This window comes from Nothoprocta perdicaria, unplaced genomic scaffold, assembly GCF_003342845.1.
Source record: "Nothoprocta perdicaria isolate Ctin4 unplaced genomic scaffold, notPer1 scaffold_4, whole genome shotgun sequence".
Lineage (NCBI taxonomy): Eukaryota > Metazoa > Chordata > Aves > Tinamiformes > Tinamidae > Nothoprocta > Nothoprocta perdicaria.
The window spans coordinates 8,398,973-8,424,119 of record NW_020455643.1 but is presented as its reverse complement, the minus strand read 5'-3'; the positions used below and the strand labels follow the sequence as shown (position 1 = coordinate 8,424,119).

The 25,147-nt window shown below is 56.2% G+C and overlaps 1 protein-coding gene across 2 annotated transcripts in view; it reads left to right on the top strand.

The window, feature by feature from the left end:
• The window catches only part of DVL3 (dishevelled segment polarity protein 3), a 30,226-nt gene extending 5,958 nt beyond the window's left edge, over positions 1-24,268 (top strand). The window contains exons 2-16 of one of the 2 annotated variants that reach the window (XM_026045424.1): positions 12,753-12,822; positions 16,101-16,222; positions 16,433-16,539; positions 17,093-17,228; positions 17,503-17,596; positions 18,014-18,083; positions 18,374-18,513; positions 18,711-18,787; positions 19,231-19,298; positions 19,668-19,718; positions 19,841-19,990; positions 20,773-20,904; positions 21,157-21,324; positions 21,949-22,161; positions 22,428-24,268. In XM_026045424.1, the coding sequence (XP_025901209.1) occupies positions 12,753-12,822; positions 16,101-16,222; positions 16,433-16,539; positions 17,093-17,228; positions 17,503-17,596; positions 18,014-18,083; positions 18,374-18,513; positions 18,711-18,787; positions 19,231-19,298; positions 19,668-19,718; positions 19,841-19,990; positions 20,773-20,904; positions 21,157-21,324; positions 21,949-22,161; positions 22,428-22,852 (2,023 nt within the window). In that variant the 3' untranslated portion in view covers positions 22,853-24,268. The remainder of the gene's footprint in view (positions 1-12,752; positions 12,823-16,100; positions 16,223-16,432; positions 16,540-17,092; positions 17,229-17,502; positions 17,597-18,013; positions 18,084-18,373; positions 18,514-18,710; positions 18,788-19,230; positions 19,299-19,667; positions 19,719-19,840; positions 19,991-20,772; positions 20,905-21,156; positions 21,325-21,948; positions 22,162-22,427) is intronic. The other variant, XM_026045425.1, reaches the window with a different exon arrangement.
• The last annotated feature ends 879 nt before the right edge of the window (positions 24,269-25,147 follow it).

Sequence of the window (25,147 nt, the reverse complement as noted above, 5' to 3'; positions counted from 1 at the left end):
CCTGCGCTGAGGATGAGAGGGCAGCCTGTCCCTAGGCTGGCGGGGACGTGCGGGCAGCCAGCCCGGGCCTGCAGGGACCCTGCTGCAGGCTGGCTTTGTGCTGGCCTCTGCTTGCGCTGTTCATTTCCCTGCTTGGAAGGAAGAGCTGCTCGTCTGGGGGTTACCCACACTTCTGCCAGAGACACCAGCGGAGCTGGGGGTGACGTTCTGGCTCCATGATGGCTCCATGATGGCTCTCGTGCTGGCTGCTCTTGTCCATCTCTGCTTGGAATGAAGGCACAGGCCCAGCTTCCAGGTCTCTGCCCAAAATGCCTCGCCTTCTGAAGCAGGGAGCGTGGTGGCCAGTTAATACCCTGTAGCTTTCYTTCCTGGGGGCATGTGTCCTGTAGCTTTCATTCCCGAGGGGATGTGTCCTGGCATGCTGTCCGGAGCCTTGTGAAGCTGCAGCGGGCGGCCCTGGGAGCTCCCAGCGCTTCACCTTCCCGGCCGGGTCCTGCGCTGGGGAGCTGACGGGCGCCACGGGCTGCATTTTGGACGTCTGCATGTAGGTCCAGGCAGCCCGTGCCCATCTCCATAGGTCCAGGCATTCCGTGCCCATCCCCTGGGCTGCTGAGGGCTTGGCAGAGGGCTCCTGACCCCTGCCTGCTGCCATGGGGAGAAGTTCCTGCAAAGTTGCCCTGTGCCCAGGGGGAGAGGGGGCACCCATTGGCGCTAGACCTGGCCCTGCTTGTAGCTGCTGCTGCCAGAGGCTGTTTGCAAGCGTGGTGTGGAGCGGGTGGCAGTGCCAGGTCTGTGGTGCCCGAGGAGGAGGGCACCCAGCGGCGTTCGCCAGCTCTACACCCTGCTCTGTGTGTGCTGCTGCTCCAACCCAGCCGTTACCCACTCCGTAGGTGCCTGTCTTGCTCTCTGCTGTGGGAGCTGCTGTAGCGAAGGCCGCRGCGCGTGGCAGACGCAGCCGGGGTTCTCTGCCCAGGGCTGCTGTTCTCCAAGCCAGCCTAGCCAAACTGGGCTKCAGACCAACTCCCTGGAGGCCTTGACTCTGCTACCCAAACAATGAAGCTTTACAACAACTATTGAGCCTTTTTTTTTCCTTCAGCTAGAGCTGTTCAGAAAAAATATATGTATAAATATATATTTTATATATGTTTATATATAAAGTATAAATGAATGTGTTTTCCACAAAATACGGCATTTTGTTGAAGCCAGCACTCTTCTTGCAAAGGTCTTGTTTTCAAATATGGTCTTGATCAAAATATTTCTTATTTGTAGGCCTCTCTTGTCATGTCTGAAGATAAGAGAAATGTAGGTCAGGGAACTTTTAACCATCCACAACAATGGAGCTATTTTGGTGCGATTCTGTGTTTTGAAATCGTTTGGAAGACTCTGCTTTGAATTCCTGCATGGGACAAGAACTGATCTTGATGTCCTCAAAACTGTCATGAAGTGAATCAGTGCAGCCTGGCTGGCTCTAGTGCAGCCCCGCTCAGACGTGGTTTGGCCTCTGGGATCAAGGTCAAATCCCATTTAAAAATGATTCGTAAATCACCCTAATCTGGGTCTTGGYTTGGGCATCGGTCGGTGTTGTTGGAATTAGGGATGATGATGGTGGTTGCTGTTCTCCTGTAGGGTTTCTGCTGGAATCAAGMGGTGTTTCGTCTAGAACATGGCCATTCCAAAGCCTGGGACTGCGTTTCCCACGGAGTGGGTGGAAGGCAGCYGTGCTCATGGTGCAAGAGCTGTTGCTAGTGCCTGTGTGGCTGTGGGTGAGAGCAGGGTGGGCAGCTAGAGAGGCAAGTGTTGGGTTTAGGTGCTGAGGATGGAAGGCGCTGCCTTGTTGACATGGAGCAGATTGCCAGGGAGCACAAGGCCTGTGCGCCAGGGTTGTCCCTCTGGGCTGGTGGCTGCACACGTGGGGCTGCAGGGAGCAGTTATCACTCCTCAGGTCCTCTCGGAGGTCCCTGTGCTCGGGGGTCTGCTTGTCACCTATGTGTCTGCAACTGCTGGGCTGAGGATGTCTCTGCTGTGACCAAGGGCGGCTCCTCCTCGCTTGACTGCATCCAGAAAGATACCACTGAGTTGTGCATTAGGATATTGGATCTCCCTAAGACCCTGTGCAGGAGAGCAAGGCTTGAGCGTGGTGCAGATGTGGGAAGGAAACTGCCTTYGTGTTGTCCCGTGGCCTTGGCGTGAAGCTGCACATCTGACAAGGCAGCAGTTGGGACTGTTTTGCTGATGCTTCCCATCGATTTCCTCCTSTGTCCATCCCTTGTTTGTTATTTGGAGCCCGCCCTTGTAACCTGTGCTCGGTGGCTGCTGGTTTTCCAGGAGGGTGACGGGACTGTGTTACTGTTTGTCACCGTGTTGCTGCCTTGCTGGGCTGTAGAGCARGCCCTGCTATTTCGGGGCAGTTGGAACAGGCTGACGAGGTAAGAAAACCCCTGCTGGTGGCTGTCTCCAGACATTGCTGGATAATGTTTGTTTGTGGAGGCTCTTTTGGAAATCACTAAAGAAAGATACAGATCTTGGAAGTGGACTAATGCCTGCACCTTTGCTCCCCTCGCAGGAGAGATCACAAATGCTATGCACATAAAATCCTGGAGGTCCCAGGAGAGCTCGTGCGCTCCTGGGTCTCGAGTATCACGGTCTGTGTTAGGCAGCGCGCGGAGCGGGTGCGTTAGGTTCCCCCTAAGCCCCGCTCTGAAGCTCGTGGATTTCCCCCTCGGTGTCTTAGGCGAACTGGGATGAGGCTGGCTTTCCTGTGCCAGGTAATCCCAAATTGCTGGGATGACTGGTGCTTCAGTGGGGTTTGTATCAGTTATTTATTAACGGGAAAGGCCAGCGGGGTGGTTTCTGGTCTTCTGGTAACTTTGAAGGCAGCAGGGGCAGCATTTGACTACCGTGTTTCACTAAGTCCTCCGTGCTGGTTGTTCCCTTACTGGGATGTCTGTCTGTCTTGCTGGCTAAAACTTGCTACCTCACGAGAACTGGAGGAAAGGAGAGGACAGCAGTTGGTGACTGAGCCCCTGCACAGGGAGTCTGTCTTGAGGATAGTGAGCTGAAAGGGGAAAGGTGACCTCTCATCCTCACCTGCCTTGGAGCAGAGACTCATTTGGGGGAGATTTGGCAGCAGCCATTGTGTAGAAAGGTCTTCTCTGYCTTTTCATTTATTTATTTACTTATTTGTGACCTGTGCCAAGCATTTGGACAGGACTTTGCTTGCTGTGTGGCCCCCCCTGATTACTGTCAGCTGCCTGATTGATACTGTGGGAGTTCAGGGCCTGGGTAGACGTGGAAAGAGGCAGTGGGTTTCCCTTGTTTCCTGGTGGTTGGCAGCTCCTGCCATACCCAGACTGGTGCTGGTGACAGTAGGGACCTACCAGAGGCATCTGTGTCGTGGGAGCTCTTACCCTGCTTGCACAGTCGTCCAGGGAAAGGTGCTGCTAAAGCACCAGCCTCCTGCTCACTGCACTGGGATTTTCTCCCTGAGCCGTAGCTCCAATCTGCATGACATCCATGTTCCTTCTCTGCCTTCCACCTGGGAGCCAACAGGTTGTCCCTGGAACACAGCATCCCTCAGGCCAGGTCAGGTCACTGGTGTGCGACGCTGCCACTGCTGGCAGCAGGAGCAGCATCCAAAGTGTGGGAATAAACGTGGCCTCGTTGCCTGGCGGGACGAGCAGGGCCCGGGCGGGCAGCGGGAGCGCGGGCTGGTAGGGGCTCGCCGAGCCGGCCTCGGGGCTCCCAGCTGCTCACACAGCAGCCCTTTCCAGCAGCTGGGCTGGATATGCAAACCCATAGTTCAGTTTGCATAGGGCTAACGAGCTCTCCCAGGTTATTCAGCCCTGCCTGGCTGAACCAGTATTTTGGTGCCACTCGGAGACTCGCCTGTGGGCCCGGCTGAGGCTGCGGCATCYTGGCAGCCCATGTAGAGGCTTATTGCAGGAAGCCTTGCTCTCGCGCTGTGTTAGTCCATTTGAATGTGTTCTCTTACTGGTTGGTGTAGCTCCGCAAAGGATGAGCTTCCGTGCGTGTAGCTGCACAGCTGAGTCTCTTATGGCAGGTTCCCCAGCTGTCTCGAGCAGGGAACTTGGTCCTGCAAGAGTGGCGATCCCTCCCCAGTGAGTGCCTGGGATGAAATGTTTCGCTTCAGTAGTGGCCAAAAGGTGAGTGAGTTTGGAAAATTGCTGGGATTTCGTAAGTTGGGTTATTCCCTGCTGAGGCGTCATGGAGGAGGCAGAGAAGTTTCAGGTTGGCAACGCTGGTTTGACTTTCGGCTCCCTTCTCCCTGGGTTTCCTCGGGGCGTCTCGGGCTTGGTGCACAAGCAGGTAACGTCTGTGCAGGATGTCTGATGAGCCTGAGCTGGGTCGGACTTGCTGACCTGCATGTCTGTGTGTTTCTGAACTTCCTGTGCAAAAATACAGGAGCCAGCTAGATCAGGTTTATTTTCTGACGTGCCATTGTTGCCATTATGAGATACTTGAAAATCACCTGGTCCCTTCATGTGATGTGACCTGTGCTTCAGTTGGTACCTGTGCTCTGGCATGAGGAAATTTCATGGCTTGTGTGTTGTGTCTAGTGAGGGGTGAAGAGCTGAGGTGGGAACTGCTCATGTTTGTGTGTCTGGCCGTGTTATCCGTTGGGAACATGTGAGATTCTGGTCAGCCAACACATGGTGCTAACACAAGGTGTTGATGGTGAGTTACGTGTGACCAAAGGAGCGTTGCTCTGTGGAAATCCAGGATCAGTACCACAGGTAATCAGGAAGTTCAGAGACTGGTTCCTTAATGGCAAACCCACAGATACAGCAAATGGTCCTGCTGCTGTAATGACTTGTGATGGGACCTCCTGAATGGGTGTTGGGAAAGGTTGACATGAGAGTGAGCTCTGCTCTGCTCGTGGGGTGTTTGCAGAGCACGGGTAGGTTGTGCTGCCCTCGGCTGTGCCTCTCTGCCAGCCTCGAAGGGCCTGGGCAGCCCCGACCCTCAGCAAGAGGAGCCCATTGTGCCAGCTGTGACGGTGACTTGTGGGGGTCACCGACGSTTATCCACCTTTGGTGCAGTTACATCTGGCAATAGCTGGTCTCATATGAGCTGGTCTCATATCTCAATGATATGAGACCGGGTCAGACCTGGGAATCCACAGTGTCTGGAGCAAGGCAGCAGCTCCGGGCTGGACTGAGCCCCACAGGGGTGGAATCTGTCTCTGTCATGATCTGAAGCACCATCCTTCTCCGGATTATGGGAGACTTATCCTCTCATTGGAAAGGCTGCTAATCCCTGGTTTCGAGGCAAGTCCCAGCAGGATTTGGACTCAGTTCCGTACGTGGCAGTTCACACACGGACTCCTGACTAATGCCACTCTAATCGCTTAGAGCCCGCTTGCTGAAACAAAGAACTTTGCTACTTGCAGAAAATTGCTTTCTTTCCAAACCGAAACCACGGCCTGCACCCTGTTTCAATAAATCTCTGACGCTCCTTTGGAGGAATCCTGGGCAAACAACAGTCCTCTGCCTGCCTAGAGATTCCTCCACTCAGCCGCTCATCCATCAGGTGTCAGGAGGAGTCCTGTGGTCCTGGACTTTCATAAAGCAAAGAACCCCAAGTGGCTGTTTTCATTGGTGCAAACAAATTGGCAGCAGGGTGGAGACAGCTCACATTTTCCTCGCTTCTCGGCTAATCAGATTCCTTTTCATTCACAGTAATTGCCTGGCCCCTGCTTTTCAGCTCTTGCCCACTTTCTGGGCCTTTGGTCGAGCAGGTTGTGTGCCAGCACATGCCTGGTTTGGTTCGGTTGGGAACATCTTTCTTGTCTCCTTCTTCCAGCAATCAGACAGTGTTCCCTTGTTTCTTGGGTGCTAAGTGCAAGAGCAGGCTTGGCTGCCTGGCAAGTGATGCTTGGTAGGAGGCTGCTGTGTTGGTTGTGTTGGTCAAGGGCCAGGCCCTGCCTCTGGAAAGGAGCTTGGTGTAGAAGCCTAATTTTAGCTGAAATAAATGAGGTATGTAAAAGGCTGCTAAATGTGCTCCTTTTGCTCTCTGCACAGGAAGTTTCTTGTACTGTTCCCTGCGCTGGCACCATCAAATGCCGACCGAGCAAAACTGGCCTTTCTCCCCCTCTGACTGGATTCGTCTCCTAGTAGAGCTGTTCGAGAGCCAGTCATCTGAACCGTGGCTCTGGTGCTTTGGCTTTTTCCAACTTCTTTTTCTGGCTTGCTCACAGTTTCCTGGGAGTGAAGTGAGTATTTCAGGTTGTGCCAAAGTTATGTAGTGCCTGAAGGTGAGGGAGAAAAAGGACACAAGTCCTGCCCTGGCAATGTTTGGGAATTCAGCTTCCTCGTGCCCTCTGTGTTCCCTTTTGTGTTTGGGGCTGGAGAGGTCTCATGTCGTTGGTTGCCCTTTCTCTAGAGTGTTGGGACAGTCAGAGATTGGAGTCAGAGTTTGCTCTTAGCTGCTGTGCAGCTGCTGTGGCTCTGAAATACTCTTCTTTGCGTGAGTCCTTCTCATTGTCTTTGGCAAATGCTTTGCGGAAGAACTTGAAGTTTTGAGGCTATTAACTCCCTGTTGTGTTTATAGGGGTTGCTCATATGTCTCCTAGACCCAGCGAGCAGGGATGTTGCTGCTGGCAGCCTAGCTGGGTGTGAAGAGCAGATGCAGGCAGTAGCTTGCGATCTAGGGTCTATTCTTCACGTCCCGTTTTCCAGCCAGGTAGGCAGTTAGGCTGACTTGCTTGGGAGTCTCTTACAAAAAGCTCTTTGTGCTGGGAGAGGGTGGCGCGAGCTGGTCAGTGCCTGGAGGGCAGCACACGTGTGGAGGCTGTTTTGTCATCTCCTGGGGGACATCTGCCATTCAACATAAATGAATTGTTAATGTGAGGGGGGAAATGAACCTCRCTGCTCTTCCCCACTCACATCTGCCTCCGTCTGCGCCTCTGGGGCTGCTTTGGGAGCTGGCTGCCCGGCAGAAACGGGCCCCARGAGCAGGGGCTGGCGCTGGGCAGGGCTGCGGGGCTTGGAGCCTGGGAGAAGGGGGTGCTGCTGAGCAGATTGCCCTGCCGAGACTCCCTTCACCCCCAGGTGTGGAAGTCCAAGCTCTCCGGCTTTGTTTCCCACCCTCCCCCTCTTCCCCTTTTTTCCCCTCTTCTCCTCTCCTTGCTCTCCTGCTGAGTTGATGCTTTTCCAGGAATGAGCTGTACTGCTAGCCCAGCACATTCCAGAGCAGCAGCACTTTTTTGGCAGGGCCTTTGCCTGCTGTTAAGTAAAGCAGGGCTGACTTGGCGTCCTTCAGCCATAGGCCGGAAAAGGAAGGCCTAAACCCACCTTCGGCATGGGGCGCGCGGAGCCTTCCTGGACGTCCCGCCTCTCCTGCACCCCGTCCATGTGTGCTGGCAACAAGAGGAACTGCCTCCACTGCAGCCTGCTCCCCCAGCAGCCCTTGGAGCCTTTGCAGCTCCTGCTTTCACCTACTGCCATCCTAGGCAGTGTGCAGTCCCTGGCACCTCAAGGGAGTCGCCCTGGAGAGGTGACTTTGGAGAACTGCAAGACGTTCCCTGTGAAGCCCTGGAGCCTGCTTAATGGGCTTCTCTATGAAAAAATACTGGGACCTTTGAGTGTTGCTACCTTTGTAGCTCAGTAAACCCTTTTCCCTTCTCTCTGCAAAGTCTCTGTTCCTTTTGTCAGTGGGAGCTGCTGCATTGCAGCTCACTGCAGTGTGGGCTCTTCTATCTGCCTGTATCCAGGTGCCGGTAAATGTCACGCAGGGTCAAGCCTCCTGGTTGTTCCCCATCTCTCAGGATGAAGAAGAACCACAACAACTGCACCACGATTTTACTTCCTCTCCTGTGGATTTGTTTCCTTTCACCTGAGGCCTCCTTGAGCCTGTTTTATATCCTGCCACAGATACAAACCCAGCCTTTGGTTGCTTATATTAACTGTGGCTTTGTCTTGGTTCCATGAAGGTCATTTCCTTTGGTATTTTTCCTGAAGTGTTTCTTTCTCACTGTCACTTCTTGCACTTGTCTTGTATACTTGGCTTGGACTGTGCAGGAGCTCAAATAATTTGASCTCTAGGAGTGAAGAAACTGGCTGGGTTTAGGCTGGCAGTTCCCGTTTGTCCTGATTTCCAATTCAAAGAGACTGGAAGTGTCATTGCACATTCAGGGGCCTGGAGAAAGAATCCTTTGATGATGTCTCAAAATGTGGATCTGGGGGTTGGAAGCACAGCTTGGGCAGGGCAGGATATGGAGGTGCCTCCTGCAGTTCTCCATGCAGTTCCCTGCTCCTGGTCGGGCCTGTTTGCAGAGCAGTGCTGGGCCAGATTGGTCGCTCCAGAGATCCAGGTGGGAGGCATTGCCAGGGCTCTCCAGCTCGCTTTGAATCCCAGTCTTCAACTTTGCTTTGTTAGGTATTGCTCCTGGGCAGGCCTCTGAGATCCAGGGGCTCCTTCCTAAGTAACCTTCCTTTTCCAGAGTTTGGGCTATATGAATGGTAAATCTGTCCTCTCTCATCTCCCACCCAGTGACACCTGCACGACTGAACACAAATGCAGCTGGAGCCAAGCAACTCTAGCCTGTTTGGGCCACGTTTTCCCAGATGGATGTCCAGTAAGGGTAATTGTAAGTGGGATGGGTAGGAGTTTGGGGGAAAGAGTGGCCATTCTACATRATCTATTTAGTGCTGGCCTCAGTGACCATGTAGGCAGTAACACAGCTCTGGGACAGGCGGGGAGGCCTTGTACAGCGGGTGTTGTTCGGGTTGGCAGCTCTGATGTGCACAGGCAGGCAGGAGTGCAGCAGGGCAGGTCGGRGTTAATCGAGCCAAAATGCCCGCAAATCTGTCTCCCTGTCTACCTTGTGCTGTGAAATGGAGGGGTGGTGAAGAGACTTCGGTCTGGGAGCTTGGGCGAGAAATTTAAAAGGAGAATGATCGTCTCCACTTGCCCTCAGAGAGCTTTTCTTGCCCCACGCAGTGCACAGACATATCCTATGAACTCTGCACAGGGCATTAAAAAATATGATGAAGAAGACCCCAGAGAAGACCCTGGTTTGGCGGGACAGACACCTCGAATCCTGTAGCCCCGTTTGGTGCTGTTTGCCTCTCACTGCTGCACGTGTGAGCGCCGCACGCACCTCCTGGCATTAGGCTGGCGGCTCCGCAGGATCACATCCCTGTGGGAAGCACATGGATCATGTCCGGGYTCAACCTCACGGGCGAGCGCCTCACACCTGGGATCCCTGCTCTGCCGGGGAATCGCCCTGTCCAATTCTCCCTTCTGGTGAAGCTGGAGCAAAGCTCGTCCCTTTGGCACCAGCATCTGATCRTGCTGTGCGTAGGAGGGTTTTGCTCTAGAGCTGGGCAATGCTCCTGTGTGGACAGCAGTAGTACATGAAGGTGTTTCCTTTCGTTATGCAGCATCATTCATCTATCGTGGTTTGGAGAGAAGACATCCCTGCCCTAAGGGGCGTGCACTACCGCAGGTCTCGAAGATGAGATCACTTTTTTGGAATTTTAGTCCCTGAAGCTTGTGGTATTAGGTAGGAAAGTCTCCGTTTTGTTGTTGTGGTTCTGTGGGCTGTAGTAGATGGAAGTGATTAAGGTCTTACCCAAATTGTGCACTTTGGGGAGGAGAGGTTATAGAAGAGAATTAACTTTGCTGTTGAATTTCTGGCCTTTGTGATCATGGAAGACGTGTCACCGCTCCACGAARGACTTCCCTCTCAATAACTGGGCTAAATGAGGGAGCAGATCGCGCTTTATCCGCTCCACTAGTGCRACATCTTCCCAGCTCCTTAGTGAGCAGCTGCTCAGTTGTGTCTTCTCCATCTTTGCACCTCCCCTGGTAACAAACTCCTGGTTATCCTTGAGCCCAGACGCCTGATGTGCTTGAGGGCTTCCCTTTCCTCACCCTTCRCTGGCTGCTCCCTCCCGATCCCCAACCTTATTCTCCAGCTCCCAACTCCAGTTTCGTGGTTGCTGCTGAATCCCACGAGGGCCCCTCTCCCAACACCCCCCTTATCGCGAGCGCCGAGATGGAGGAATCCGCGCGGGGGCCCCGGCGAGGAGCGGCGTTGGCGCCGTGTCCCAGCCTCGGCCGCCGCGCTCCTCCTCCCCGGCCCGCCCGGCCTGCGCCATCTTATGTGCGAGGCGCGACCCCCTCGCGGTTAGCGCCGCGCTGCCTCCTCGCCGGCCCGGAGGCCGCCCCGGGGAAAGGGGCGGCCGGGAATGTCTGCGGAGCCCGGGGCTTTCCAAGAGCTCAGCAGGCGCCGGGGTTTGGGTTTTATGGCTGCCTTTCTCCCCTGCGCGCGTGCTCTCACTCCCCACCTTCCCTTCATTCCTAGGACATGACTGRTGCAAAATACCCTCTAATTTCCTGAGCCGGGCTGGGGCTCCCTGGAGAGGGAGCTTTGTGCCCGGCTCCGCGTCCTGGCTGCAGCTGCCGGCGCCATCTCCCCTTGGCCCTTCCCGCGGCACCTTCCCGGGCGCCSGGAGAAGATCCACGGGCCGGGATGGGGCTGGAGCCCTCCCCCTCCCCCACGGCATGGAGCAGATGTGCTGTTTGTGTCAGCGCTGGCAGCACCGCTTCCCCTCCGCGCTCCTGCAGCAACCCCAGCGCTGTCCCCTCCTCCCCGTGTCCTGGGGATGGAGGCTGAATCATCCGGCCCCTCGCCCTGCCTCCCCTCTAACCGCCCGCCCTCCCTCCCGCAGGTCTCTTTGTTGGAAAATCCAATGCGGAGGAGCGTTGTGAGCTCCGTCCCTTGCAGCTCCTGCGGCCGCTGCAGGGCCGCGCGCTCGCCTTGCCTGGGACCGGCATGTGGGCTCCGCTGCACCAGGGAGCTTTCCCACTTTGGGAGGATGCCCCTGCTCTGCCATGCTATAGATCCCTAAACCTGGGAAAATCTGAAACCGGGCGGCCCTGAAGAACTGGAAACTAAAGGGAGTCCCTTTGCAGTCATCTTTGTACAGATGTTCTCCCTGAGCTCCCTGCTCGCACCACATAGCAAAGCTTTTCAGGAACCAAGAGGGCCAGAGCTCGTTTGGGGCTGTTATTTGGGGTGTATTCTCAGGGCCCGTTGCCCGAGGGCTCATCCCGGCAGATCCCAGGCCGTTTCCCCTCATGGCCGCTCTTCCCTGCAGCCGTGCCGGAGCAAACGTGGCACCGCGCGCAGCTCCCCCAGAGGCCGCCCAGCCCGCGGCTTCCAGCGGGAACCTCAAGTCTCCTACGTGTGAACCCGCAGTGGAAGCGCCTTGAACGGAGTGCTGAGAGGAATTTCAGTGCAGAGCTGGGGCCGGGCAGGAATGCAGGACTCGGATAACACGGAGCCTGCGTGCGGCTTGACAGACATGAGCAGCGTTGCRGGGATTTTCTGGCTCGGCATGTGCCGGGCTCCAGCCCAGTGCTATCAGCCTGTGCTCTGGGGATGCTAAATATATAATTCATTGTGCTCTGGCGTCCGGATGATAAAGAGTGATTAAATAATGCAGCGGCTGGGAGGTRCTTTGTGCAGTTGGGCAGGGAGAGAGACGCTTCTGGGTGCAGCAGCTCCCTGGGATGCCTGGGGCAACAGCAGAGTAATAGGAGCAATGAGAGCGTCAGTTCTCGAGGCAGCAGGAGGTTGTTCTTCACTGGGTGCTGTAGCTGAGAGTGGGCATGGATGTAGCTGGGAGCTGGTCAGCTCTGCCCCAAGGAGAGCAGATCAGTGTATTTGTGCTCAGCTGTTGGTCACCTCAACCCTGCAGATGTGTCAGCCTGTCCCGTTACTCGCGGACAGGACTCTGTCCCTGAGCAGGCAGCACTGAAAATTGGCGCTGCCTGGAGCTCTCTCGAGGAACTGGCTGAGGTCCAGGCTCCTGGCGACACTGAGTGGATGCTGGTGCAGCCAGGCTGGGCGCAYGCGCTCAGGAGCGAGGAGGCCACAACTCGCCTGCATGAGCAAGTGTTGTGCAGGGCACTGAGGAACGTGTGTGTCCCGGACAGACCGGCAGTGGTTGATGTCCATCCTGGACAGCAGCAGCTTTGGGCAAGGGGAACACRCTCTGGCAACAAGCATTAGGTGGGCAGGGTTTTAATCTGGCCTCTCTGCTGCTTTCCTGCTTTTTTTTTCCTGCTTCTCCATCTGTGCAAAAGGAATTAACACCCATCTCGGAAGTGGATTAGGCTGCTCAGACTAAGACCCGCTTTTTTCCCCAAACAAACCAGAAGATTTCACTGGTGGAAAAACAAAATCATCAGCACTCCTCTGCTGTGAAGRCTGGTAGTAATGTAGCTGCTTGTGTAATAGAGGAACATGATATTGCAGCACAACTATAACATTTGAAGTGATGTCGAAATATGTATATAATTAAAAAGTGACAATAACATTTAGGAGGCAGCATGTTTAATGTATTTCACTTTCATGTATTAAAAGTCTTTGAAATAGGATGTGATCACTTCAGATCATTATAAAGAAGGTATTTATTTAGAAATAAGSAAACTGGTAAAAATGTAGGTCTGAATTTTGTTTACTGATTAAAGTGTGAATGGGGGGCAGAGCAGCTGCGGGCACATGGGAGAGTCTGTTTTGCCCTTGTTTTCTCCTTCCCCGCCTGCTGGACACGGCTGTGGGCACGAGCCAGGCTGGTGTTCGGGAGCTGCGAGGCCCCTCTCTGCCCCTTGCCCAAGTCTGGACCATTTGTGGTTCGGTGCAAACACACGACGTGGCAAAAGCCTCCTCTTCTCTGAAACCTGTGCCCAGCGCTAACCACCTCCTCTCCCCTCTGCAGGGTGGTGAAAGAAGAAATCTCGGATGACAATGCCAAGCTCCCCTGCTTCAACGGCCGGGTGGTGTCATGGGTAAGCRAGTCCTTTGCTCCCTTACCTCTCTGCTGTTCCTGCTCCCTCTGAAAACCCCCGTTTGATTGCACAGTGCCAAGAAAAGCACTAGGAGCTTGTGTACCAAAACCCACGGCCTCCGTGCAGCTGCGCTGCCCTCCTCCTGCTCCAGGCTGGGCAATGCGGTGCCGGGCAGTGCGTGGGATGTCCCTGCCCAGCGCTCGCTTAGATGGTGCCGAGCGGCCGTGACGGTCCCAGCCTGCCCGCCGTGTAACCCGTGTGCCCCTACGGCAGGGTCGGCTTTCCAAGAAAGTCCCACCACGGTGGCTGGTGCAAAGGGCATAAGGGACTTTAGTGCTGGCGAAGCGGACTGGATTTGACTGCCCTGAAGACTGAAGGTACTGCCTGGGCAGCTGCAGGACAAGCTTCTCCCTCCGTGCCATGCCATGTCATGCCATGCACATGCTCTGTGCCCTGCCCGCATGCCTCCCTCTGCCCCCAAGGGGACTCTGTTTGGGAGGGAGGGGGAATTCAGTCTCCATAGCTTCTCATCCCTTTTCCCACCCTGCTGAGCTGCAGTTTATGCTGTTTGGGGTGTGTGCATCTGCCCCTGGAACAGAACAAAGGCCCTGGTGCCCTTTCTTCAGAGGCCACCAAGCTCCCACTAACGAGAGACAATCTGCAGCCTCTTGCAAAGGAGGCTCAAAAAGACTCGATGCTCCTTCCCTCCCGCGCCAGACAGAGCCGCCTTGGCTGGGGGGCAGCGAAGGCCGCGGAGGCAGCAAAGTGGCTGCGTTTGGCACAGGAGCGCGGGATGGCGAAGGCTGGCGAACGGGACCGGGCAGGCGGGCGCCCTGCTGCCAGGCGAGCTGAGCTGGGAGCGCGGGGAGGAGCAGAGGCAGCCGGGGCGCCCCCGGCTCCCGCACAAAGAGGCCGAGGCGGCGGCCGGGCCGCTTGCAGCCCTCCCTCTAGCGGTTAGCGGGGCCCTGCCGCTCCTCGTCTGCCATCCGCCGCTGCTGCGTTTCCTCCTCGCTTCATTGCCAGCTGCCTTTTGTTTCCATGTGCTCCCCGAGGGCTCGGAGCCCCCGCCATGGCTTGTTTGGACCTGGCCTGCTCTTCAGCAGGGCTCCCACCTTGGCTTTCCCTGTGGTGGGAAAGCTCCCGGGGCAGCTGCACGGTGCAGGGCCATGCGCAGGGCATGGGCGGGCACCCAGCTCCGAGCGGCCGCACTGCGGTCCCCATGTGGGATGRATCCCTTTTTCTTTCCCCCTGTCTGTGGTGGTTGTGGAGACAGGGGAGCATTTGCTTTGCTGCTGCTGCCAGACAGGCTGGAATGAGGCTATTTTAGACACGTGGCACTTATTTTAGCGAGCAGGAAAGATGGGGTACTGGATAGAAGGGAGTATTTCTGGATATAGTATTGCTGGATAGAAGGGAGTATGCTCTAGGTGTGCCTGCTTGAGCAGGAAGGTTGGACTACATGATCTCTAGAGGTCCCTTCCAACCTTGAATATTCTGTGATTCTGTGTGATTCTGTGATTTCCTGACAGTGAAAGAGACAGGAAAAGTGGAGAGTGGTTACTGAAACATTTCCTGGAGAAAATCCCAGCCCCAGGAATTTTGGAAGAAGTAGCACTAGAGCCCCTGCTCAGAAGACCCTTTGCTCCCCCTCTTCTCCTTGGAAGGGGCCTGAGGGGTCTCCTTTCCCTGTGCTCCTTGGAAGCTGCCAGTATCCAGCCTCTTGAGTCCAGGCTTACTCTCCTGATCTCATCTTGACACCTTCAAGCTCCGAGCACTATGAATTTTCCCCAGGCAATGCTGGCAACTGCATCTCTTCTCCCCTTGTGCTCCCAGGCGGCAGCTGGGATGTGGCCCTGGGAGGACATGTCAGGGGAAGGTGCTGGGAGCAGAGCTGGGCATGTGCCTGGACCTTGCTGGAGGGAGGGAGGCTGAGCTGAGAGCCAGACAAGAGCGGGACAGGCAGCCGTGAGAGCGGGAGCTGCTGGGCTCGTCCTGGCGCCTGCAGGACGGGCCCTGCAGCTTTGTCACCCCASGGCGCTCTCTGCCCTGTCTGTCCCCTCTGCTGGGGCTTTCCTGGGGCTATTCTGTCCTCCTTGCTCCAACTGCATCCCTGGCTCTGTTCCCAATRTTTCCCTGGCAGCAAACCTTTCCTCATCCACCCTGATGATAATCTCTGGGCTCCATCTGGCCCCGTCTTCATGATCTGCCAGCTCTCAGAGCTGGGCAGTGCACGACTCGTAGTGTCATCAGTGATGCTGGAAGTGCCCAGAATCTCTAGAAACTGGGGCCCTGTCTCCTCCTGTCTGGTCGGCAGCTGCTCCTGCTTCCTACAGGAGTGGTTCCAGCACCAACTGGTGGCAGAGCTGCCTYGGGATTTCCCCTGGCTTTATAGTTTGGTGGTACTAGCAGGTACCAGCTCCTTTCCAGCCCTTGTTTCACAGTCCTCCTTACTCTTTGTCCTTGTCCATGGTGGCTCATCCTTACTTTTGTTATACTAGACCTCTGCTGTCGTTACATGAGTAGGCAGCTCTTTTATGTACATAGACAAGCCCCAACTCCTGCCTTGTGGACTAGTCTTACTGGGCTGTCCCACAGCCGGCTCCGCCCGGAGCAAATTAGAGTGTTTTCCACCCTGGGAAAGATGCTGGGCCCAGAGGATGCCTGGGGGCTCTGCCCAACCCACTCAACTGGGCATAGTTTGAAATTTTGCCAGGGTTTTGTGGAGATCAGATCACAAGATGCTGGAGCCTGTTTGAAGGCCAACCTTGGCTCTGGACTCTTAGCCCAGCTTCCAGGAGCGGAGAAGATGAAAATCCTACTAAGTCCCATAGCTTGAGATCAGTAAAATCAAGAGAAGGCCAAAAGAGGAACGGCTSGTTGCTGTGTCTTCTCAAGCAAGCACTGGGGGAACCCACTCTTTGTTGCAGGACATCTGCTAGTTTATCTGAGCTCAAAAGTTGTGCAGTGCAAGTGTGGAGATGAATGGCAGAGGCTCAAAGCAGGACTGTTAGTCATCTGGCTTTCACTGCTCAAGAATTCCCTAAAAAATAGACCGAATGATAAATAGATGGAGTCTGGGAGTGTGGGGAGGGGGAATGTTGCTTTGTGCTTGGCCTTGTTCAATACCCTTCCTGGGCACCTGCTCTTAGCCACTCTCAGAGATGAGTTACATAAAGCCCAGGCTTTATGGCTGACTCATTTGGCCACTCAGATGTCATTATTTGTAGATGTTTTCCTGCCTTCTCAGCCGTTTCATTCTCTGTCTCTCATCCTTCCAGCTGGTGTCTGCAGAGGGGTCACACTCGGATGCTGGGTCGGTCTGTGCCGATAACCAAACAGAGCTGCCGCCCTCCATGGAGCGCACGGGAGGGATCGGAGACTCCAGGCCGCCCTCCTTTCAGTAAGTTRCCTGATCACACCTTCTGGTTTCCTAGGGACCTTGGAGGCTTTGGACTCAGTCAGGACGGGAAGACCAGAGACTTGGGCGTCCCTGTTCAAATTGACAGGGATCACAGCCAGCCAGAGGGCCTCATGATAGCAACAAATTTGAAGAGAGCCTGTTTAGACCATTCCCTGTTGGACACGTTTGTCCTTTTTTATCTCATCACAGCCCTAACACTGGGGGGAGTCGGGAAAATCTGGACAACGAGACAGAGACGGACTCCGTGGTGTCATCGCAGAGGGAGCGACCCCGTCGAAAGGATGGACCTGAGCATGGTGAGCGTTGGTGCTGCGGCCAGAGCTCTGCACGCGTGGCTGGGGCACARTGGGAAGCGCTAGCCACACACAGGGGGCAAGTTCATCTGCTCTGCAGAACCTCAGCTCAGAAGGGCTGTTCCATGGCCTGGGGCTGTAGTGTCATTATAGCGATTGGAGCTAGCCCCTCTGTGGCATCAGAGCTTGGTGGTGTGGCCATTGGCGGTAAATAGGGCTGCTCCTGTAGAAACCTCAGGAGTAGGAAAGAGGCAGCAGTGCCTCAGAACCTCCCAGGGCTAAGTATAGCAGCTGTAGTCTTCCTGTTGCTCTCTGCTGCTCCTTGGTCTGCCACGGACCAGCTGAAATGGCCTTCCTTGACTTCAGCAGCCTTCCTTCTGGTGGCTCATCAGTCTCTCCCCCATCTCTTAGCAGAATCCAAAAGATATCCCACAATAGATGGATCTYGGCACTAGATAGGGTGGTCTGATGGCAAGGCTCCTTCTGAGAGATGGGCCCTGAGGTGAGGGATTCCCTGTGGCCTGTCTTAATCCCGTTGAATCTTCTTGCTTCCCAGCACCCAGGGTGAATGGGACAGTGAAGGGAGAGCGACGCCGAGACCTGGGCGGGTACGAGAGCTCCTCCACGCTCATGAGCAGTGAGCTGGAGACCACCAGCTTCTTCGACTCAGACGAAGACGACTCCACCAGCAGGTAAGAGAGCTTAGGGCCAGCAGGAGCACTGGCTTCCCCCTGCCTTTCAGCACAAATTGATACCAGCACAGAGCACAGTAGTTTGGGGTCCTTGCTCAGACCTGCTGTTTTCTTGAATTTCACCCAGCACCACCTCTGCTGTGATCTGTCCCTTGTCTGTTGCTCTGCCTCTCTGCCCCTGGAGTCCTCTATCCCCCATGTCCCTTTCTGCAGCTCTTGTGCTGCCAGTGCTGCCCCACAGCTACAGAAGAGCTGACTCTACCTCTGCCTGCAGGTTCAGCAGTTCGACAGAGCAAAGTAGCGCCTCCCGTCTGATGAGGAGACACAAACGACGCCGGCGGAAACAGAAGGCTCCGCGGATTGAGCGGGTGTGTGAGGGCTGGGTGTTCTGGGGAGGAAAATATAGGTTAGAGTGGACTTGCTAGGTGGATGTCTCCAGAGTTAATTGAGCTAATTCAGCTGTGTGTGCTGTGGGCACGTATTTCCTTTCCATGTTTCCTCTGGATAGGTTGACTTTTAAGTGCTGAGACTTTATAAAATTTTATAACCCTTCTCAAGCTTACTTAACACTAAGAACTGGGACCACAGACCTTGTCCTGGCTGTGCAAAGTTCGTAAGAGCTGTGGCTGATGCTGCTCAGTTCTGCAAAGCTCCTACCCTTAGTCTGGAGTGGGAGGTGGTGGCTGTGGTGCGACAAGGGTGGCGGGAAACACATGTGAAGGGAGCCRAGGCTGGGAATGGTACCAAGGGGCAGACAGACATCGTGTGTTGTGTTTGTGTTACAGTCATCCTCCTTCAGCAGCATCACAGACTCAACCATGTCCCTGAACATCATCACGGTCACACTTAACATGGGTGAGTTGAGGCCTGACCAGAGCCTTATGGAGTGGGATTGGGCATTGGGGCAGGGAGGCTGGGGAAGAGGCAAGGAGAACGCAACACTGCATGGGGAGGGGTGAGACACAGATTCCCTGGGAAAGCAGCCTATCCTGAAACACTGCCCTCGAGTTTTGCCGCGTCCTRGGATATCTCTCCAGGAGATAAGTGTGCAAGTGATAAGAGTAGCACAAGATTTGTCTGAGGTTAGGGTTCCTCATGCCTCCCGCTTTATGATGATTTGTTTCTTTCTCCTTCCATTCCTACAGAGAAATATAACTTCCTGGGCATTTCCATTGTGGGCCAGAGCAATGAACGTGGAGATGGAGGCATTTACATTGGCTCTATCATGAAGGGTGGTGCCGTGGCAGCTGATGGCAGGATTGAGCCGGGCGACATGCTCTTGCAGGTACTGCACACCCACGTACTTCCATCTCTGAGCCTGGGAGAATAGTAGGGAAAGACCCAGAAGCCTCCTCGCAYATTCTGGCAGACTAAACCCAGGAAGCTCCTCTTGGAAGGAAGAAGCTGAGTCACTACGGAGCTGAGCGGGGATCTCTGCCTCTGGCCACATCTTTGAGACTCATTCCTTTGTGTTGTTTGCAGGTGAACGATATTAACTTTGAAAACATGAGCAACGATGATGCTGTACGGGTGCTCCGGGAGATCGTGCACAAGCCTGGGTAGGTGCTCTGGGTTTGTTTCTGTGGGCGGCTGTATGGCATGTGCTTGGGGTCTGCGGGTTGTCTTCCAGGTGTCTCTTCTAGTATCTTTGAGACTGCAGGAACCCAGAACTTATATTTCTAGTATTGCTTTGGTTCCTGGGTTTTGACTTCTAAAGCCAGTGCAGTAGTGGTGAATTAAGGGGGTGCGTTCTAACTTTTGGGGGGTGCTATGTCACCTTTTTGCATGACTTGGCTAAGAGGAGGTTTGCAGCTCCTATTGCCAACCCTATCATTTTGTCCATGCTGCTAAGGAAGCCCATGTGCTGTGGGGGAGAAGGGCACTGTGCTGGCTGCTGTCCTCTGTCCTCCCAAGAGGAGAGAGTCTGTGCACAGCTTCTGCCTGGCTCTCCTGGGGGATTGTACCGCTGGCTCCTGTGCTAACTCCTGCCTTTCTCCTGCAGGCCCATCACCCTGACTGTGGCCAAGTGCTGGGACCCCAGCCCCAGAGGCTGCTTCTCGTTACCTAGGAGTAAGTGGATAGCTGACCCACCCTTAATGCTGATGCCCAGCCCATGTGAGAGTCCTGCCTTGAGCACTTACTTGGTTGTTGTCTTGTTCCTCTCCTGTGTGTATGTGTGTAATGTCATGTCGCACTGGAAATGGGGTTTGACAGGGGCTCAGCTCTCATGCTAGGGGGCCACCATGTCCTATTCCCAAGCCAAAAAAGCCCATAAGCCCAGCCCTCCTTCCCACATCACGCTGGGGACGCGTTTCACTGGGCCAGGGGGGTCACTTGCTCAGAGCGCCAGAGGACAGAGAAACACCCCCCTCAGCCATAGGGGGAATCTCTCCCTCTGCACCTCTCCTGCTGACCCTCCCTCTCTTCTTTCTCTCCAAGTTGCTCCCCAGCGGATCTGGGCTGGGCCAGACTCTCCATGCTCCGATCCGGGTGAGTCCCGGCAGATGCTGGGGATGAAATGGGCTGTGCTGAGTCCCCGCCCCGCCCCCAGAGCTGGCTTTGATGACGGGATGATGTCTGGTAGCTGCTGACCGACCTTCTCTTTCCCRCAGGTGAGCCCATCCGGCCAATCGACCCGGCAGCCTGGGTGTCCCACACAGCAGCGATGACCGGCACCTACCCAGCGTACGGTATGAGTCCATCCATGAGCACAATCACTTCCACCAGCTCCTCCATCACCAGCTCCATCCCAGAGACCGAACGTAAGTCCTCGTGCCTCCGCGCTCCCTGCACTGCACGGCTTCCTCACCCGCACCGTGCCCGAGCGGGAGCGATACGGCTGTGTGGGGAGCGTTTGCCGAGCTGAGGGGAGGGAGCTGTCACCAGGCAGGGATCAGCAGGAGCCCTGACTGGGTCAATTACTGCCACGTTTCTTGGTCTCTGCTTAAGGAGAGCGGAAGAGCCTGGACAGCATCCAGGAGCTGTGGCAGGTGTGGAGGAGAGACTAAGGGAGCACTCTGGGGTTCTCAGCTCAGAGGGGAGTGGGTTTGTTCTCAAACAAGGCATGCTAAGACAGAGCATTGGGCAGCACGGAGAAGGCTTTTAAGAGCGGGGAACCTTACAGTGGAGCAAGGACCTGCTGAGCAGAGGGCTGTTTCTGAAAGCTTTGAGTGAATCTAGTAAACAGAACCCAGAACCAATTGCCTAGAGAGCTTGGAGCTGCAGCAAGAAGCCAGGAGCTGCTGCAACTTTGTAAGGAGCAGTGAACTCCCTTGCTGAGCTGTGTGGGCTGAGATGGCAGCTTTTGGATCTCAGCTGCTTGGGTCTGGGTGAGAGAAGATTTTAACCTGTATTTAYGCAAGAGGAAGCAGCTCATGTGCTCATTGCAGGTCTGCAGTGGAGATTAGGCCAGCATGCACCCCATGGCTGTCTGTGATGTATTGTTCCCTGGCCCATTCCTCCTGACTGTGTTGCTTCCATGTGGCCCTATGGTCTCTTCGGCCTCCTCTCATCTCTGCCTCGCTTACCTCTCTCCACACAACAGGCCTCGATGACTTTCACCTGTCCATCCACAGTGACATGGCCACCATTGTCAAAGCCATGGCCTCCCCAGAGTCAGGCCTGGAGGTGCGTGACCGCATGTGGCTGAAGATCACCATCCCCAACGCCTTCATTGGTAAGCGCTTGTGCTTCCTCCGGCAAAGGCAGGGAGTGGGGAACCCGTGGCCAATTGCCCAAGCAAATGCTCAAACAGGGAGCATCTTAGTACAAAATAACTGTTGACAGGGCTAGGGTCACAAACTGAGCCCTTGGTTGTCCAACACMTTTTCATCTTTGGGCCCATTTTGCCTTGACTCCAGTCTGGGCCTCTGTTTCAAGGGCTGCTCTCCTCTCTCTTGCTGTGTTTAACCCTAACATCTCATGGCAGGTTCGGATGTGGTGGATTGGCTGTATCACCACGTGGAGGGCTTCACAGACCGCCGTGAATCTCGCAAGTACGCCAGCAACCTGCTGAAGGCTGGCTACATCCGACACACCGTCAACAAGATCACCTTCTCGGAACAGTGTTACTACATATTCGGCGACCTCTGTGGAAGTATGGCACTTAGTTCTGGGTTTGGCACGGGCAGGAGGGAGAGGGTAGTGGGGCAGGGCCCTGTGAACAGCTGGGGACAGAGCCACAGCCATTGCTGTCAGGCTCAGCCCTTTCCTTCACAAACCTCTTTAGAGAGTGATGAAAAATATCCTAGCTTCCTTGTCGTGCTTGCTGAAACTCCAGCTTTGGGAGCGCTGCTGGCCCTGTCARATGCCATGCAGTTTTCTCCCCTGGGCGGCCAAAGCAGAGGCTCAGCCTCTTCTGCCTGGATGTGGCTCCAGGCTCTGAGCTTTCATCACTGGCAAGGGAGCGGTGCTGTGACATTTGGGTTCTGCTCAGATAAGGAGGAGGAGGAAGACTAATTGGTGAGGGAAGCTCTAGCTCTGATGTGGTCCTTTCCCTCTGCGCTGGTTCTGTCTCGGAGCGACAGCTCCGAGTCACGCAGCCTGGCTGCTGTCCAGGCAGGAAGCACAGATGGCTGTAGGGGGATAATGGGGAGGTGCCAGCTCCTCTCTGCTGCTGGTTACCCCACCACTGCCTGTCAGAAAGGGTGGCCACGAGGCTGCTTCATCACTCCGGCTGCTTTTCCTCTTGCCTTAACTGCTGTTTTGTACTTTCTTGCAGACATGGCTAACCTGTCTCTCCATGACCACGATGGCTCCAGCGGTGCTTCCGATCAGGACACTTTGGCTCCTCTTCCACACCCGGGAGCTGCACCCTGGCCTATGGCTTTTCCATATCAGTATCCACCACCTCATCCATATAACCCCCATCCAGGCTTCCCTGACCCAAGCTACAGCTATGGAGGGGGCAGTGCAGGCAGCCAGCACAGTGAAGGTGAGTGAGACACCCGCGTGTGCCTGCAGAGCTGGGCAGGTGTCCTGTGCACTAGTGGGAAGCAGCAGGAACAAGCTGGTCCTTTGGGCAAGACCCTGTGCATTCATTTGGATGAAGCCCATAAGTTTTATGGTATTAGAGTTGAAAGGAGACTGGGATGGTGGCTGTGCTGCAGTGTACTGTAGTCCTGTCTTGCAGCRGGGTGGAGGAACCTTTCTTCCCGGCTCCTCTGACGCCTCGCTGATTCCTGCCTGTGTGTTTTGCAGGGAGCCGGAGCAGCGGTTCCAATCGCAGTGGCAGCGAGAGGAGAAAGGAGAGAGAGAAAACCGGGGAGTCCAAGTCAGGTGGCAGCGGGAGCGAGTCGGACCACACCACCCGGAGCAGCATGCGGCGCGAGCGCGCGGCCAGCGAGCGCTCGGTGCCGGCCAGCCAGCACAGCCAGCGCAGCCAGCACTCGCTGGCCCACAGCATCCGCAGCCACCACAGCCAGCAGTCGTACGGGCCGCCCGGCCTCCCCCCTCTCTTCAGCCCCCCCATGTTGCTGATGCCTCCACCGCCGTCAGCCATGGGGCCCCCCGGGGCGCCGCCGGGCCGCGACCTGGCCTCTGTGCCCCCCGAACTGACAGCCAGTAGACAGTCCTTCCGAATGGCCATGGGCAACCCCAGTGAGTTCTTTGTGGATGTAATGTGAAGCGCCCGTCCCCTGTCTGTCTGCTGCCCCTCCTTCCCCCTTCCATCCCCGTCGTTTGTCTCCTAGGACCCAGCCCCAGCTTCACTCCCTTGTTTTTATGGGTCTTTTTTTTTTTTTTTGTCTTGATAACTAAAAGAAAAAAAAAAAGGGAAAAAAAAATAAATGGAACTAAACCTTGATTCTAATCCCTGCTCGAGCGGGGCGGAGGGCCCCACCGGCCTGCCAGCCCTGCCCGCCGCCACACTTGTGCATTGCCAAGGTCGTCCCCTCCTGCCGTCCGTCCTCTCTAACCCCATTAATCCGCATCCGTCCCAGCGCCCTGTGCTGCTTTGCCCGTGTGTCGCTGCTGCCGCGGTCCTTCCGCCCTAAACATCTCTTCTCTCTTTCCACCCTTATGTGTTTCTTCTATCAAGCAGCAAAGAATTACGGGGTGTTTGACTTTCTCTGAGCCTGCCGCCCGCAGGGGGGAGAACTGGAGCGTGGCCCGACAGGAGGACACGGAGCTCCAAGGGCGCTGGGCGCGCATGGCGCTGAAGATGTCTTCTTTTCTCCCCCTAGCGGAAGCCACCCTGCCCTTTCTCACCGCCCTGAGAGCGGAGCAGGGCCCAGCTCTGCCCTTAGGTGCCTTTAAACCCGAGCAAGTGTAATTGCCCTTTGGCTAACGCGTGAATGTTCCAGGGCTTCAGTGCCCAAGCGGAGCGATGGTGCCGCTTCCCACCTGCCCCGCTCGCCTTGCCCACCTCGGGCCAGCTCTGAGCCTGGCACTGCCCTGGGCACAACCCTCCTTCCCCCGCCCAATGTGGCTGGAAGTTGGGTCCCTCTCCTTCATCCAGCCCTGCGCTGACCCGGGGTGCATGAGGGGGAATGTAAGGACAGAGCTGCGCTTGCTCAGCCCAGGGAGCGCCTGTTGTGCTCTTGCCCTCCCTGCCGCCGACTCTGGAGCAGGGACCATCCCGCGCCGGGCACCGTGTCCATGCTGGGTACCATCCCCACTGCTCASTACTGAGACATCCGCTGAGACCCCGCGGGCGGCCCAGGCAGGGATGGCAGGCGAGGAGGGCACTTTGCTTCCCTGTCCTGCTCCAGGGCACAGCGGAGGGCTCCCATATGGCTGTCCTGCCTCCCGTTTGCCCCCCGGCATGGGCTCCGCTGGCCTCTGTGGGGCAGGGGACAAGCTCGGGGTGCAGACAGGGCAGCACAGGGCCTGCCCCGCTGCCACCTGGCTGAGAACGGCTCCCTGTGGAGACACAAACCCAATTAGGGCTGCAGCCCTGTGGCTGCTGCGACTTTGGTGATGGATGCAGGGCCTGGCCTCAGCGCCAGGGAGGGCCGAGGCAGCTGTTGGCTCTGTCTGCTCCGCTGCTCCCTGTTGCGTTTTTCCTCCCTCTTTGGGGTCCGTGGYGCCTTTCCTCCTGCCAGACGGGGCAGGGAGCTGTGTCTCCATGGGAGCAGCCCCTTCCCGCAGGATGGATGCGCTCGACCCCGCTGGTGCTGGCGCCCCGGCGCCCTCTCCTCTCGCGGCTTTCTCTGCATCAGTGTTGCCTCCTTTGGCCTTTCTTATGTTTGAAGGGTTTTGTTTTTATACTTTGGAGATGAAATGTATTTGCTCCTGGGGGTCTGCGTGGTGCCCCCCTCTACCCGCTCCTCCCCCTGGCTCCCCCAAACCTCCCCCCTTTGCCTGCTGGTGCCGCTCTGCCGAGCCGCCGCCGTCCCCGTGTCCCCTCATCCCGGTGCTGCCCAGGTGCCACCCGCCCCCTCGCTCCTGCCTCTTGTAACGCCTCCCCCACCCTGCGCCCTGCCCTGCCCGCTGGGTTTTATAAAGACAAAGCCAGTCTCCTTGTTTTTATTTATAAACATAGTTTTATTGGACGCCTGCCTTGCGTATTTCTTTTTCCAGCCCCCTCTTCTTTCCTGTCCCGTTGTGTTTCGCTTGGCAGCGCGGGGCACCCTGGGCACCGGAGCTGCTCTGCTCGCTCTCCTGGGGCTGCTGCTGCTCAGAGGCTGGGGGAGCAGGGGGACTAAGTGGTAAAAACSGGCGCTCTGGCCCTGCGGAGGGGACACGGGCCGTGCCACCCACCCGTGGCGTGGAACGGAGGGCACCAGTGCTGGGAGGGCGGTAACRCTGCGGGCCTGGCCGGCTCCCGGCCCTTCCCCGTGGGGCACCGGGAGCGCGGCGGCTGCGGGCCCTGAGTGCCACGCCAAAGCGGGAGGCCCCGAGCTGCCCCCGCGCGCCGTGGGGCGCCCCGGGCCTCACAGCCCCGCGCGTGGGCCTCCCCAGCCCGGAACTACAGCTCC